The 15,963-nt window shown below is 44.2% G+C and overlaps 1 protein-coding gene across 1 annotated transcript in view; it reads left to right on the top strand.

Annotated features, from left to right (window-relative positions):
* Positions 1 to 15,963, top strand: part of LOC134489855 (tenascin-X-like) — a 112,592-nt gene that overhangs the window by 41,300 nt on the left and 55,329 nt on the right. The window contains exons 7-20 of the mRNA XM_063292728.1: positions 84 to 794; positions 3,669 to 3,995; positions 5,080 to 5,349; positions 6,316 to 6,597; positions 8,494 to 8,781; positions 9,109 to 9,420; positions 9,591 to 9,904; positions 10,502 to 10,778; positions 11,423 to 11,719; positions 11,892 to 12,188; positions 12,363 to 12,659; positions 14,675 to 14,971; positions 15,138 to 15,434; positions 15,609 to 15,905. Of these exons, the coding sequence (XP_063148798.1) occupies positions 84 to 794; positions 3,669 to 3,995; positions 5,080 to 5,349; positions 6,316 to 6,597; positions 8,494 to 8,781; positions 9,109 to 9,420; positions 9,591 to 9,904; positions 10,502 to 10,778; positions 11,423 to 11,719; positions 11,892 to 12,188; positions 12,363 to 12,659; positions 14,675 to 14,971; positions 15,138 to 15,434; positions 15,609 to 15,905 (4,563 nt within the window). The remainder of the gene's footprint in view (positions 1 to 83; positions 795 to 3,668; positions 3,996 to 5,079; positions 5,350 to 6,315; positions 6,598 to 8,493; positions 8,782 to 9,108; positions 9,421 to 9,590; positions 9,905 to 10,501; positions 10,779 to 11,422; positions 11,720 to 11,891; positions 12,189 to 12,362; positions 12,660 to 14,674; positions 14,972 to 15,137; positions 15,435 to 15,608; positions 15,906 to 15,963) is intronic.

Below are 15,963 nucleotides of genomic sequence, written 5' to 3' on the forward strand. Positions count from 1 at the left end.
AGTTGATAGCCATACATCTCATCTCCGTGACCTATTCCCACCGAGCACTTTGCCATAACCCCCTCCATTTTTGATCCCACCAGCACCAGCGCCAATCCAACCAAGCCGCCACTACTTGACACCACCCCCCTCTTCTCCCAAAAAGCCAGACACTTCCTCTTCTGAGCCTGAAGTGAAGAAACCAGGCACTAAGCCACATCCGGGTCGCAGACCATCCAGTGCCACCTTACTGACTAAGGAATATTTCCTCAAGAGGATGACCGAGAATATCTCATCTAAACTTTCCCTATACAATGGGACCCTCCTTGAACGGCTAGAGAGCTACCTCCGTGCCATCAGTTTCCCTCTCCGGGGCAATCAGACGATCCAGAGTGTGGCCAGGGACATATACCTCTATCTCAAACGTGTAAAGCCAATTGAATTTCAAGAGAGGGTTGAAGAACGTCTCATCAAAGAAACTAGCAGTTTGCCTCTGAAAAGGGAATTCCCAGCAGCCAAAGCAGATAGCGTCTACGCAGATGGATATCTCCGTCCAGACCACGCCAAGCCAGCGGTGCTGACCAACTCCCCAGACCATATTGAGGTGTCTTTGGACAGCGTGAGAGGGGTCTCTGACAATGTGGTCATCCGCTACCGAAACTTGGTGAATGGAGAACAAAGGGAGTTAGTGGTCCCTGGAGATGCTTCTACGGCAGTCATCACCGGACTGTCTCCTGGAACAACCTACCTGATGGAAATCCATGGTGTCATGAAAGGACATTCCTCTAAATCATACTCCTTTATAACTGCCACAGGTACCAGGGTTAGCAGTCATCCACCAAGGCAGTTTGCTCTCTCCTTTCACCTGTACCATCCCATGCCTTATTTATGTTGTTGCAAAGTAGAGCTTCTGTGGCACCCACACATGGCCAAATACTTAATCACACGTTGCTTTCATGTTCTGCCAAAAGTTGCTTGGACAGTAGGCAGCTATCTATCTTCCTCTCTTAAAGGAAAGTTCTTCTTCTTAGCCGTACTGTCTTTCGTGCAGATGTCACAACAGCCACCAGCTAATTGTCTTCTTCAAGCCAAAATGTGCCCTTACCTGCTACTCCAAAGTTTGTTCGGTCTGTTTTGTTTTTGCTACATGCCACTTCTTATAGCCAGAGTGCTTCCCGTCCGTCTTTTCTCTGTTGTCCTGAGTTCATTTGACATCTACTTGCAAAGAGTTAAAATATGGGATATTTTCCCACTAAACTGGGAAGAATTTTATCACGAGGAAGAATTTTATCACGACTGTGGATGATACTACATGTAAAGATCTTAGAGAACACAGAGGAGTGACTGAAAAATACTGAATTATTTCTTATTAATTTCAAACCTAACTTTCCTCTGAAGAAGCTCCCATTTTTATTCTTACAGCAGTCCTGAGAAATAATAATTCATCCCAAATCTCCCCACAACAGCCCCTATTTCCCTATAAAAATAGTCTACTTATGAATGTATATACGTAAGAGTGTTACATCCAATATTCTCCTTATTTCTGAAAAGTTTAACACAATTTAGTAAAATATTTCTCAATGTGCTGGCTCGACCTTGTACAAGTGAAAGCCAAGGTTTTCGCCAAAAATGAAGAAACCAAAATGAGAACGTCAAAATGTTCACATGTGGATGTTGAAATCATGCCGAATGTTAATTTGTGTGGAGCGCTGTTCTGGTGCTAATGCTCTCCTGTCTCACGTGTTGTTTTCATACACCACTCACTTTCTTTTTTAGCCACAGTCAGCTGCTGATGTTGTTCAAGCGAATCTGAAGTCTTTTGTGTCTAATCACTTTCTTCTTCCAGGCTCCCAGCTCTTGCCTTCATGTTGCTTTTATGTGGCTGAAAACTTTATTTTCGGTTTCTGTTCCAGCAATGTTGGCTTTCATTGTCAAGCCAGCTCACGCCGCTGCTCCGCTGCTCCTCTTCCTGCTGCTGTTGCTGCCCACATCACAATCCAAACCCTAACCTCAAGTGTCTGTCTTGTAGTTAACTGGGATATCTAGATTTTGTTTTCCAAAATGAAGGGAATCTATCCTAAAGACTTTTCTTCTTCTTCTGGCGTAGCGGGAAGATCAGCCCTGATACGTGTCTGGCTAGTGTACCTCTCAGTTGAATTGAACCATAGGGCTGGTTCCCACAAATATTATTGGGTAGTTTGTACACTCCACTGTGTAAAAGCCAGCCCTTGAGTCACACTGAGCCATAAAATGGGTTATTTGATTGGGTGTAGCATATTATGTGAACGCAGCACATGAAAAACAAGCGTGTTGTCTGTATCCAGTCTATACACTGTCTAGATCAGCCTTTCTCCACCTTTTGACCCTGGAGGAACCCCTGAAATATTTTCCAGGCCTCAGGGAACCCCTGCACATTCAGGCTCAAATATGGGCCAGAAGTTACAAAATTATTACATTCATTTCATGGGTAGGCCTGTATATATGCATGAACAGTGTTCTGAAACTAAAAATAAAGAATGAAACTTACCTCTTCAAGGTGAACTTGCCTGAATTTGAAATAATTTTTTAAATAAATCATGATCTCCCAGGGAACCCCTAGTGACCTCTCGCGGAACCCTGGTTGAGAAACCCTGGTCTAGATGTTCTTTGTACCACTTCCTAACACTTAAAATTAACACTAATTATACGGAAAGGGATTCTTGAACAAATTTCCCTTGTTTAAATTTAAGGCGAAACAAAGTATATTTATATAAAAGGTGGATAAAATGAGAGAACTGGCTGCTCTGTGCACATATTTCCACCCACGGAAAATAGCTGGTTACTGTAATTGGGGAGATGGCTTGTCTAGGTGTCAAAAGGATTGTACATTTAGAATTGGGGTAATATGATTCAGGAAGCCCTGCCCTTGCTCTAAATTGGCTTTCTTTATCCTTAGATAAAGTTTCCAATTCAGAAAAAATTGGCACCAAAGCCACTGCTCTTTAAGAGAAACAGGAAAGGAAAGATGAAAACTTAAAGTTCAGTTTCTACCTTCAAAATAATTCATGGATCAACATTGGCCGTTCTCTTTTATCTTTTTTTAAATTAATTTCCTTGTCCTCATATTCCCTATAATTGATTCTGTTAAATTCAGTCATTTAAAAAAATGCATAATTATTGAATTTGGCATCTTATTTACTGCCATAATGACTCATTATTTTTGCATAAGATGTTCTTTACATCTTAGTTCCTTAGCATGACTGTTTGTATAACATACTTGAAAGAGAGCCCTCTCTTCAAAATAATATGTGTATAGATGTTTTTTATGGGTACTTCCACAACATTAACTGAGGAAAACCCTTCATTATGAAATGAAGTTCATTTTGATTGAAGCTTTTTAGTAATTAACAGTTGAGCTTCAGGAGTCCAGCCAGCTCTTGCATTTTTCTGAATTTTTGTTTCATCTAGTGTAGGATCTGGAACATTATAGAGATTTGCTGTTACTGATTCCCATATAATTCTCTGTCACATTTCAAAGGCTCAGGGATTCAAATTGCAATCAAAAGACACATACACGCACAATGTCAATGTGCTAAGGTGCCTTAGGAAGTAGAGAAATATGCTAGCCAGACTGAACTAAGGGAGGAGGTTGCTGAATCTTAAAAATAAATTGTTTCTGGTTCCCTCACTCCACATCTCCTTTCCTTCAGCTCCAAGTTCACCAACTGACAAGATCCAAACCATCGCCCCACCCACCTTAACTCCTGAAGCTCCACTGAGGAACCTACAGGTGACCAACGTCTCTCCAGACCGTCTCCATGTGACTTGGTCAGCCCCACCCGATTCTTTCCACAACTTTTCCCTCTACTATAGGGACCCCAAATCAGGTGCACCCCCAGAAAAAATCAGCATTCCAGGAACAGAGAGAAGTGTCAACGTAGTGGGTTTACACCCTGGTACTGAGTATGAAATGGAGTTACATGGAGAGACATCTGGTGGAACCTATGGCGCTCCCCTCTTGACAAAGATAATTACAGGTACTTCACTATTTTCCCTGAATTCATCAGGTTCTAACTGGGATCTTCCTTTTTTTCCTATTTCAGATTTCCTTTTTCTAGTAAAGAAGATAATAGAATATATGTTTCTGACATTTTCTGACCTATTGACCACTGTGTTTCATCTGTGTCCTAATGCAAGCTGTGCCATTGCTCAGGATTCTGACTCCCAGTTACTGGGCGGGCAGGGCTAAATCTGCTTTGATTCAGCCTCCCAGTGCCCTTTTTGTGGCCTGGAAGCACTTGAAGAGCAATGGGGCTAAATAGCCTTTTTTTTAAGGGGCAAAACAGGAGAGTTAAATTTTGCAGTGCCTTTTTGAAAAAAGAAGAACCCCCTGCAAGACCAACTTGATCTTTTGCTAGACTGGATGGGTTTTAAAGGGGAAAAGCCACCTCGAGTTGCATAAGAGAAATGGGAGACTATAAAACTCAGATAAAACAAATATTATTAGATTCTGCAAAATTTCAGGTATGCTTTTCAAACCTTTCAAAAAATCTTTTTAAAGGTAGTCGAGAGAGAGAAACAAGGCTAAGAAATAAGGATAGCCACATGCTTTCTCATCCTATCAAAATTCAGTGCAGGTTCTCAATAATATCATTTTTTATCCAACCCCCTTCCCCACCCCATCCATCCAATCCTACATCTCCCAGGGATATTTCCTTGGCTGGGAAAAAGTTTCTCACCTGCACTAAATGGGCTTTTGGTCTGATAGATTTCCTTAGCCTGATATTTAACAATTCCCCCTAAGTCCCCGCAAGATGAGCGGACTGCTTCTCCCTCCGTCAGAGCATCTTTCACAAATGCACCACTCGCCTCTGTGATCCTGAGACTGAACTTGTTCCAAGCCACTAGCTATTTAACAGGCTAAAACTAATTTTTGTAAGCTAACCGATCTTCCTGGCCTATATAAACATGGTATAACACGGTATATGTTACTTATTCACTCATAGGTGAGACCTGCAAGACTTGTAGATCCAGCATTGTTTTCTCCCATCGTCCACACTGTCCTCTTCTTCAAAGAAATTCCTAGCCATCATCTTCTGTTCTTCTTCTTGTCAGCAACAGAACCGGAGGAGCCCACCCTGGGAGGCCTCTTTCTTCTAGAAGTCACAGACACTTCAGCCCACCTTTCCTGGGATACCCCCACTGGGGCTTTTGACTCCTTTGTGATCCAATATAAAGATGCTCAGGGCAAACCCAAGGTGCTCCGAATGGACAAGAGCTCCCAAGAAGCCATGATTTCTAACTTGGTGCCATCTCGAAAATACAAATTCAACCTTTATGCGCTCCTAGGCCGTAAGCCTTTTGGCCCAGTGTCCTTGGAGATGATTACAGGTGAGCAATGGGTTCCAGGCACAGCCTTCCTCTTGAATTTGAAATGAGGTAAAGCCTGAAGCCAAATCAACTACTCTAATCAAAATTGGCTTCCAAAAGAAATTACCGATCGCTCTATTTGCAGGATTCAGGCTGCAGGTAACATTGGTGAAGTAGCCCAGAGAAAACACTTTCACACAAGATAGAGGCACCATCATGCTTCCATGTTTGTAGACATCCAAAAGGATCCCCCGTGTGGGGGAGATGGGTGGTGATAAAAATATGATTGATTGATTGATTGATTGATAAATAAATAAATAAATAAATAAATAAGGAAGTATATTTGTTAATCTAATTTTGACCCCTCTTTCTGATGATAAGCTGAAGGAATGCTATTTTTTTAATAGTAATTTTATTGAAGTTTACAATTACAAAGATAAAAGACTAAGACTAATTTTTAGTCTGAAGCAATGCTATTGTTGAGCAGGTCAGATGAAGTAGATTCATTACTGCCACTGCTACAACTATGACTTCTACTTACATAATAATTTTGGTAACTATAGTAATTACATTACAGATTATTTCACTGAAATTCCTCTCTTACACAAAGCGTATTGTATTTCATTTGCAAATTGTATTTCAGTTGCATGATGATCGTTTCCTGCCCAACCATCTCCACAGCCTAACTACTTGCAATTCCCCGTTTTTGCCTGCGGGTTTTCCAGGGACTTTCTAAGCCCTGTTTTGACCTTACAGCACACTCTCTTTCAGCATTGCTCAGTTATTTATTGATTTGTTGTATTGATTTGCAAAATGAATACCTTGTCCCTATCCAAGCATTCTGGGGAGCTTGTATCTATTATTACTGTTACAAGAGTTGGGCAGCATACAAGTTTAATAAATTATTGTTGTTGTTATTATTAGTAGAGCAACACATTCCATTAAAATGTTCTTCCTTGTTTTCTTTCCTTTTTCTCTTTGCCGTAGACTCTGGCAGCACAGGAAAAGCTGTACCCACTTTGAAAGACCTTTCTGCCACTGTCACTGGCAATTCTGCCCATTTGTCCTGGACGGTCCCCTCTGGCACCTTCGATTCCTTTTTAATCCAATACAAAGATGCTAAAGGCAGGCTCCAAGAACTCCCCACTGAGGGAGATTCCCGTGAAATCACCATCCCCAACCTGGCTCCTTCCCACAGATACAGATTCAACCTCTATGGCATCTCCAACAACAGACGTCTGGGTCCTGCCTCTATAACTTTCATCACAGGTCAGTGGAATGGTTAACGTGGTTGCAGGATTGCTCTGCAAGCCATGTCGCTTTCCCTCCCTATCCGGTTGCTTGGTAATGCTTGATTTCAGCTTCTCTCTCAACCAACCTCCGTGTGATAGTAAATGTATCTTTGCATCTTGACCAAAATGGAGAGATCCAACCCTGGAGATTGAGTTCAACTTCCCAAGCCTCTCCCTACAGCTCTCAGAAGCCCCCAATGGAGGCCTAAAACATCCATCATCTGCCTCCACTCCAGGGATGTCTGCAGGATGAGGTCCAGAAAGGCAGGAGTTGCACATGCAACACACGTAATACCCAGCTGCAAGTTCTGTTGCACCTCACAGGCATCATCTTGATTTTTTTGGACAGCACCCTGCTCCACTTCCATGCTGTGAATCTGCCAGATAGTGTTCCCTTAAAGCTGAGTAAAGACTAAATTAAAGATTAAACTAAAATCACTGCTTCAACTCAGGCAGGATCAACAATACAACATGCACAATTCGCATAATGAGTTACACAAATTTGCTCTGTTGCATGTGACATCTGCTGTGTTGAGACCCAGTACACTGAAGTTACACTGTGTATGTTTATGTGTGACCTGTCTGTCTGTCTGTCTGTCTACCAACCTACCTACTTTGCCAGCCTGCATAAAACCTGCATAAGCTAGATGTTGCCTTCTTCTGGCTGATATGACTTGATAGGAAAGTTAGTGCTGTCTGCAGCTGGATTCACACAAAAACTAAGCCATGGTTTATTTTGCCCTTGGTTTGTTCAATAAGCCAGAATGGCTGGATTCATACAATGTAAAAGGCAATAAACCATGGATTGCAAATCACTATAGATAGGTTCACATGATAGCCTGAGTCAGAAACCAATCAACCAAGCACATCTTGACTTGGTGCAGTATGAGAACTAGCTACTGTTTAAAAACACAGATCTGTTCCAAATTATCTATGAAAAACATGCCATTTAAAAATAAGTGGAGTGGATGAGTGGAGTCTCTCTTGCAGCCAGAGTCCTTCACTGGGTACTTTTCTCACTGAGTTATATAATGGTAGTGTAGAAATGTGAGGCACATGCCAGGGGGTGGGGGAACATGACTTCATTCCTCATCTGTCTCGCTGTTTCATTTTTAAAATTAGATTCACTGCTCACTACCACGATGGGGTAGTTCTGTACATGCCCACCTGTTAAGTTTGGCTTCTTAGAGAATTTGGAGAAGGTATTGGCACAAGAAAATGCACAACAACAAAAAGGAAACACTGTAAGAGTTGCATCTGAAAAAGAAGTATGTTTCCAAGAGCTGGATACAAAAACTGATGTTCGTATGGAGGAAAAAGACTTTTTAAAAAAAAATCCATTTAACTGTGTCCGATTCTCAGAGACTGCCTGGACAAGTCCCTGCAGTTTTCTTGGCAAGGTTTTTTCAGAAGTGGTTTGCTGTTGCCTCCTTCCTAGGAGAGCGACGGGCCCAAGGTCACCCAGCCGGCTTTCGTGCCTAAGGCAGGACTAGAACTCACAGTATCCTGGTTTCTAGCCTGATGCCTTAACCACTACGCAAAACTGGCTCTCATCAGGATATGTGCATTAGAATATGGTTTCTCATGACATCCTTTGTTCACAGGCTTGTGTAAAAGCTATGTATTTTAGGAAAAGTTGCAACTGAAAATGAACATAGATTTTTATCACTCTTTAAATATAATCCATAAAAAAAAAACCAGCTCACCAGTATATTGTTTTACTGTTGTAAATAATAAAAGGGATGGAATTTATACAGATGCAAACATAGCTAGACCTAAGATTGCAGACTTAAAAGCACAGCCAGTGACTTAAAAGATGGGCAGGAGCTAGACATCTCAAAGAGTGTGGTTATCTTTTGTTTTATTTCCACAGCGTCACAGGAGGATGTGTCCATATCCGAACTTGTCCTCAGTGATCTGTCTGTGTCAGAGGTGACCAGCAACTCTGTCCACCTCACATGGAGAGTCCCTACAGGCAGATTTGATTCCTTTTTGCTTCAGTACCAAGACTCAGAAGGCAATGATCAAGCCCTGCCTGTGGACCGAGATTCCCATGAAGTCATCATTCCCAACTTGGTTCCCTCCCAAAGATACAAATTCAACCTTTATGGCATCTTTGGGACACAGCGCCTTGGACCTCTCTTTGCAGATGCTGTGACAGGTTAGCAGCACCATGAGCCAACTGTCTTTGATAATAGAAAGCTCCTCTTCCTTCTTCTTTTAATATGAGAAAAGTAGGAAAGTATTTCCTAGTGTTTTCTTTTCATTCCGTCTTCCAGCACATATTTACTTTGTACAAAAGATAAATCAGTGAAATTTAACTCTTAATTGAAGTTATGAAGTCTAATGAAGGATGGAATACACAAAGAAAGGCTGCAGGGTTATTTCCAATATTATTTCTGAAAAATTTATTGTAAGTTGCAAGAGAAGGCAGTCCTAGTGTGGAATAGTGCTGACATCCTCTCTTCCTGTTCCCTGTCCCTTATAGCAACAGTTCAGGAACCAAAAAAGGAGAAACCAGATGGGACCACAGTGATTAAGCCCAGCCTGGGGGAGCTCTCGGTCCTTGATGTCACAAGTGATTCTGTACACCTCCGTTGGACCGTCCCCACCGGGAGCTTTGATTCTTTCCTGGTCCAGTACAAGGATGCAGACGGCCAACCCCAAGCCTTGCCCCTGGAGGGAGATTCCCATGAAGTCACTGTGACCAACTTGGCCCCTTCCCGCAGATACAAGTTCAACCTCTATGGGGTCTCTGGGCGCAAACGGTCCAGCCCCCTCTCCACCGATGCCACCACAGGTCAGCTTCAGGGGTCCGCGCGGCTGTGGGATTTTCAGATATTGTAACTTCATATTAGCATGATTGGTTTCCTAAATAAGCAGCATCGTTATTGAACACTTCAGCTCCTGGATTGCATCTTCAACAGCCTAGCACTCTAACCAAGTCTTTTTTCCATTTCTCTGTTTTAGCTCAAACCAAAGAGTCTGAGAAGCCAGCTTCTTTCCAACCCAGCCTGGGGGAGCTCTCGGTCCTTGATGTCACAAGTGATTCTGTCCGTCTCCATTGGACCGTCCCCACTGGGAGCTTTGACTCCTTCCTGGTCCAGTACAAGGATGCAGACGGCCAACCCCAAGCATTGCCCCTGGAGGGAGACTCCCGTGAAGTCACTGTGACCAACCTGGCTCCTTCCCGCAGATACAAGTTCAACCTCTATGGAGTGTCCGGGCGCAAACGGTCCAGCCCCCTCTCCACCGATGCCACCACAGGTCAGCTTCAGGGGTCCGCATGGCTGTGGGATTTTCAGATATTGTAACTTCATATTAGCATGATTGGTTTCCTAAATAAGCAGTGTTGCTGCTGCAGTGGTTGCCTAACACTTTAATATCTTGTTTCATACTAGCTGCTGCAAGTTGGATCTTTTGCTAATATTGTGCTGGATTTTTGTCGTTTTGCTTGTCTCCTTGGGAATTCCTCCTCCCCCTCCCATTTTCAACTGCCTCTTTATCCACCAGGTGGACACCAAACTAACTCAAGCATTGAGGAGCAACATATATCAAATATTTTTTGCAGTGGGACAAGAGAAGATTCTCCTAACAGAGTTGTAGCCAGTTCAGAGGTCCACATAATCACAATTTTTTAAAGTCTTGATAGATTTCAGCATTGGGGATGAAGGCAAGAACAATAGAGGCATTCTTTACATAAAGAAGACAAGTGTCATATTATCAAACTCTTGATATCATCTCAAAATTTAAAATAATACAAGATCAAATTATACAAAACTATGTCCCAAACACAGTAATGAGTTACTTATACCAGCACAAAGATTATAATAAACTTTTCTTTCTACTTCTCTCATTTAGCCCCGATTCCAAATGTTGAGAAGGCAATTCCTGTCCAACCCAGCCTGGGGGAGCTCTCAGTCCTTGATGTCACAAGTGATTCTGTCCATCTCCGTTGGACTGTCCCCACCGGGAGCTTTGATTCTTTCCTGGTCCAGTACAAGGATGCAGACGGCCAACCCCAAGCGTTGCCCGTGGAGGGAGACTCCCATGAAGTCACTGTGACCAACTTGGCCCCTTCCCGCAGATACAAGTTCAACCTCTATGGAGTCTCCGGGCGCAAACGCACCGGCCCCCTCTCCACTGATGCCACAACAGGTCAGCTTCAGGAGTGAGCGTAGCTGGAGGCTCTTCAGATCTTATTCTTCCATATTAACGTTCTTGATTTCTTTTACAAGCAACCTTTTTACTGATTCGTCCAGCTCTTGAGTGGCATCTCCAAGACCAGGGAAATCACAACTAAGCCTTTTTTTTCCCCATTTCACTGTTTTAGCCCGCCTTACAGACTCAGAGGAGCCAATTCCTGTCCAACCCAGCCTGGGGGAGTTCTCAGTCCTTGATGTCACAAACGATTCTGTCCGCCTCCATTGGACCGTCCCCACTGGGAGCTATGACTCCTTCCTGATCCAGTACAAGGATGCAGATGGCCAACCCCAAGCGTTGTCTGTGGAGGGAGGCTCCCATGAAGTCACTGTGACTAACTTGGACCCTTCCCACAAATACAAGTTCAACCTCTATGGTTTCTCAAGTCGCAAACGATCCAGCCCTTTCTCTACTTATGCCATCACAGGTCAGCTTTATGAAACATTCTGCCTGGGGGATTTTAAGATACTATAACTTCTTAATAATATTCTGGACTTCCTTAATATATAGGATATTTGCTGAATGTTCCAACACCTGGATTGCAACTGCAATGTCAATGCAATTGTAACTATGCCTTTTCTTTCATTTCCCTGTATTAGTGCACCCTACAGACTCAGAGGAGCCAATTCCTGTCCAACCCAGCCTGGGGGAGCTCTCAGTCCTTGATGTCACAAGCGATTCTGTCCGTCTCCGTTGGACCGTCCCCACCGGGAGCTTTGACTCCTTCCTGGTCCAGTACAAGGATGCAGAGGGCCAACCCCAAGCGTTGCCCGTGGAGGGAGGCTCCAATGAAGTCACTGTGACCAACCTGGCTCCTTCCCGCAGATACAAGTTCAACCTCTATGGAGTGTCCGGACACAAACGCTCCGGCCCCCTCTCCACCGATGCCACCACAGGTCAGCTTCAGGAGTGAGCATAGCTGGAGGCTCTTCAGATGTCATTCTTCCATATTATCGTTTTTGATTTCCTTAACAAGTCACCTTTTTACTGATTCGTCCAGCTCTTGGGCGGCATCTTGAAGACCAGGGAAATCATAACTAAGTCTTTTTTTTTTCATTTCTGTTTTAGCCCACATTACAGAATCAGAGGAGCCAATTCCTGTCCAACCCAGGCTGGGGGAGTTCTCAATCCTTGATGTCACAAGCGATTCTGTCCGTCTCCATTGGACCGTACCGACTGGGAGCTTTGACTCTTTCCTGGTCCAGTACAAGGATGCAGATGGCCAACCCCAAGCCTTGCCTGTGGAGGGAGGCTCCAATGAAGTCACTGTGACCAACCTGGCTCCTTCCCGCAGATACAAGTTCAACCTCTATGGGGTCTCTGGGCACAAACGGTCCAGCCCCCTCTCCACCGATGCCACCACAGGTCAGCTTCAGAAGTCAGCATAGCTGGGATCTTTCAGCTGTTGTACTGTATCTTCATATTCACATTCCTGGTTTCTTTAATAAGCAGCATCGTTATTGAACATTTCAGCTGCTGGATTGCATCTTTAACAGCCCGGCACTCTAACCAAGCCTTTTTTCCATTTCACTGTTTTAGTGCACCCTACAGACACAGAGGAGCCAATTCCTGTCCAACCCAGCCTGGGGGAGTTCTCAGTCCTTGATGTCACAAGCGATTCTGTCCGTCTCCATTGGATCGTCCCCACTGGGAGCTTTGACTCCTTCCTGGTCCAGTACAAGGATGCAGATGGCCAACCCCAAGCCCTGCCTGTGGAGGGAGGCTCCAATGAAGTCACTGTGACCAACCTGGCTCCTTCCCGCAGATACAAGTTCAACCTCTATGGAGTCTCCGGGCGCAAACGCTCCGGCCCCCTCTCCACTGATGCCACAACAGGTCAGCTTCAGGAGTCAACATGGCTGGGGGCTCTTCAGATATTATTCTTCCATATTAATGTTCTTGATTTCTTTAACAAGCAACCCTTTTACTGATTCTTCCAGCTCTTGAGTGGCATCTACAAGACCAGAGAAATCATAACTAGGCCTTTTTTTTCCATTTCACTGTTTTAGCCCACCTTACAGACCCAGATGAGGCAATTCCTGTCCAACCCAGCCTGGGGGAGTTCTCAGTCCTTGATGTCAGCATGGCTGGGAGCTTGCTTTGTTTTGTTTTGTTTGAAACACCAATAACCTGATTGACCTAATCTCAGTAGACACAAAGTAGTGGAAACCTGGACAGGTGGTTGAGAATTTTTTTTGTATCTCCTTTCAGTGGCTGGGGAGAGATTTGAATTTAATTACAAAAGAAAATCTTATCGAAAAAATAGAATTGTAAATCATTAATGCCTTCAACTAGTTCTTGAATAAATCCTAATAATAAAACTATCTTCTAATATAACTATCTGTTTTCTATAAGGTCTGTATCTACAGTCTCTTCTTTAACGTCCAATTTCACTATTATTTTTGTTTCTTTCTATTCTATATCTCCAATATGTTCATTCATTGCTGACCTTTATAATTCTGTTGTCTTAATCCCTATACAGGTAGTCCTCACTTATTGACAGTTATTGGGACCAAGAACTCTGTCACTAAGCAACGTGGTCTTAAGGCATGACCTCATGTGACCATGCCAACTTACGATGGCAGTTGTGGCAATCCCAGTTGCTATTGTTAGGGGAATCCCACATGGTTGCTGTGTCCCATTGTCATGTGATCACCATTTGCAGCCTCCTGCTGCCTTCCCCATTGACTTTGCTTGTCAGAAGCCAGTGGTGAAGGTCGTAAATGGTGATCATATGAGTAAAGGACACTGCAGTGTCATAATTGTGAGCTGGTTGCTGAGCACTCAAATTGCAATCAGGTGACTGTGGGGATGCTGAGATGGCTGCAACTACAAGGACCCATCATAAGGGTCCTATATTTGTAATGTGTTTGATTTTTATGGGATTTTAACGTTTATTGTTGTAGCTTGATTTTATTGTAAGCCGCCCAGAGTCCCTCTTTTGGGGGATCTGGGCAGTAATAAAATTTGAATAATAAAATAAATAAATAAATAAATAAATAAATAAATAAATAAATACCCCTTGTTCAGAACCATTGTAACTTCAAGCAACCTCGGTCGCTGAACAAGTGGACATTAAGTGAGGACTACCTGTGTGTCTCTGTTGACACTTGCTGTAGAGCTATCCTCCTTTTTGTACAGAATCCGATTTGTCTTTTATCTTTTTAAATTTCTGCTTTCTATTCCTATTCAGTCCAAGTCTTGGCTTGTTCTTTGTCTTTTCTGTTTGTCTCTTCCTGGTGGGGCTTCTTGACTCTTCTCCTCTTCCGAAACTTTGCTCCATCTGAGGGAAATGGCTTGAAGAACTTTTACCTCACACAGTTCTGAGGGAAGGAAATAAATGCCTTTCTCCCCAGTTTTCTCAGCTGCTGCCTCCTTTCCAGTTGCGTCTCCACAACCGGGCAGTCTGTCTTTTAGTTTGCCTCTTCGTTTCACCTGGGCTTGGGCTCTGCTTATTCAGCCTCTTCCTCACGAGGCCTGGGGCAGCAGAGCCCCCAGGCAGCCACCTTGTCTTCCCTCCTTCTCTCCTCCTGCCTGAAACTGCTATTTCATTGACAGCTGCTGTTTGATTGGAAGCTCAGTTGTCATGACGATGGGGGAGGGCCAAGAAGGGAGGGGGAGGAAGGAGCACCAGAGTTTTTAAACTGCTCAGGCAATCTGTCCTTCCACAGGGCTGCTCAGATATTATTATTTCATATTAACGTTATTGATTTCAATCAAAGTGAATTCTTGATTTCCTTATCAAGCAACATGTTTACTGATTATTCCACCTCCTAGATGGCACCTCCAAGTCCAAGAAAATGTAACTAAGACCAAGAAAATGTAACTTTTCTTTCATTTCCCTGTTTTAGCCCGCCTTAGACACTCAGAGGAGGCAATTCCTGTCCAACCCAGCCTGGGGGAGCTCTCGGTCCTTGATGTCACAAGCGATTCTGTCCGCCTCCATTGGACCGTCCCCACCGGGAGCTTTGACTCCTTCCTGGTCCAGTACAAGGATGCAGAGGGCCAACCCCAAGCGTTGCCCGTGGAGGGAGGCTCCAATGAAGTCACTGTGACCAACCTGGCTCCTTCCCGCAGATACAAGTTCAACCTCTATGGAGTCTCCGGGCGCAAACGCACCGGCCCCCTCTCCACCGATGCCACCACAGGTCAGCTTCACGAATCAATGTGGCTGGGGGCTTATACCATGCAGTATATTAACATTTCTGATTTCCTTAACAAATAGTATATTTGCTGAATATTCCAGCAGCTGAACTGCATCTGCTAGATCACTGCAACTGTAACTAAGCCTTTCCTTTCCTTTCTATGTTTTAGCCCGTCTTACAGACACACAGGAGGCAGTTCCTGTCCAACCCAGCCTGGGGGAGCTCTCAGTCCTTGATGTCACAAGCGATTCTGTCCGCCTCCATTGGACCGTCCCCACCGGGACCTTTGACTCTTTCCTGGTCCAGTACAAGGATGCAGACGGCCAACCCCAAGCATTGCCTGTGGAGGGAGGCTCCAACGAAGTCACTGTGACCAACCTGGCTCCTTCCCACAGATACAAGTTCAACCTCTATGGAGTCTCCGGGCGCAAACGCACCGGCCCCCTCTCCACCGATGCCACCACAGGTCAGCTTCAGGAATCAATGTGGCTGAGGGCTCTTCAGATACTATTCTTCCATACTAATGTTCTTGATTTCTTTAACAAGCAACTTTTAACTGATTCGTCCAGCTCTTGAGTGGCATCTCCAAGACCAGGGAAATCATAACTAAGTCTTTTTTTTTTCCATCTCACTGTTTTAGCCCGCCTTAGAGACTCAGAGGAGGCAATTCCTGTCCAACCCAGCCTGGGGGAGCTCTCAGTCCTTGATGTCACAAGTGATTCTGTCCATCTCCATTGGACCGTCCCCACCGGGAGCTTTGACTCCTTCCTGATCCAGTACAAGGATGCAGATGGTCAACCCCAAGCATTGCCTGTGGAGGGAGGCTCCAACGAAGTCACTGTGACCAACCTGGCTCCTTCCCGCAGATACAAGTTCAACCTCTATGGAGTCTCCGGGCGCAAACGCACCGGCCCCCTCTCCACTGATGCCACCACAGGTCAGCTTCAGGAATCAATGTGGCTGGGGGTTCTTCAGATACTATTCTTCCATACTAA

The sequence above is a fragment of the Candoia aspera genome, chromosome 2 (genome assembly GCF_035149785.1).
Source record: "Candoia aspera isolate rCanAsp1 chromosome 2, rCanAsp1.hap2, whole genome shotgun sequence".
NCBI lineage: Eukaryota > Metazoa > Chordata > Lepidosauria > Squamata > Boidae > Candoia > Candoia aspera.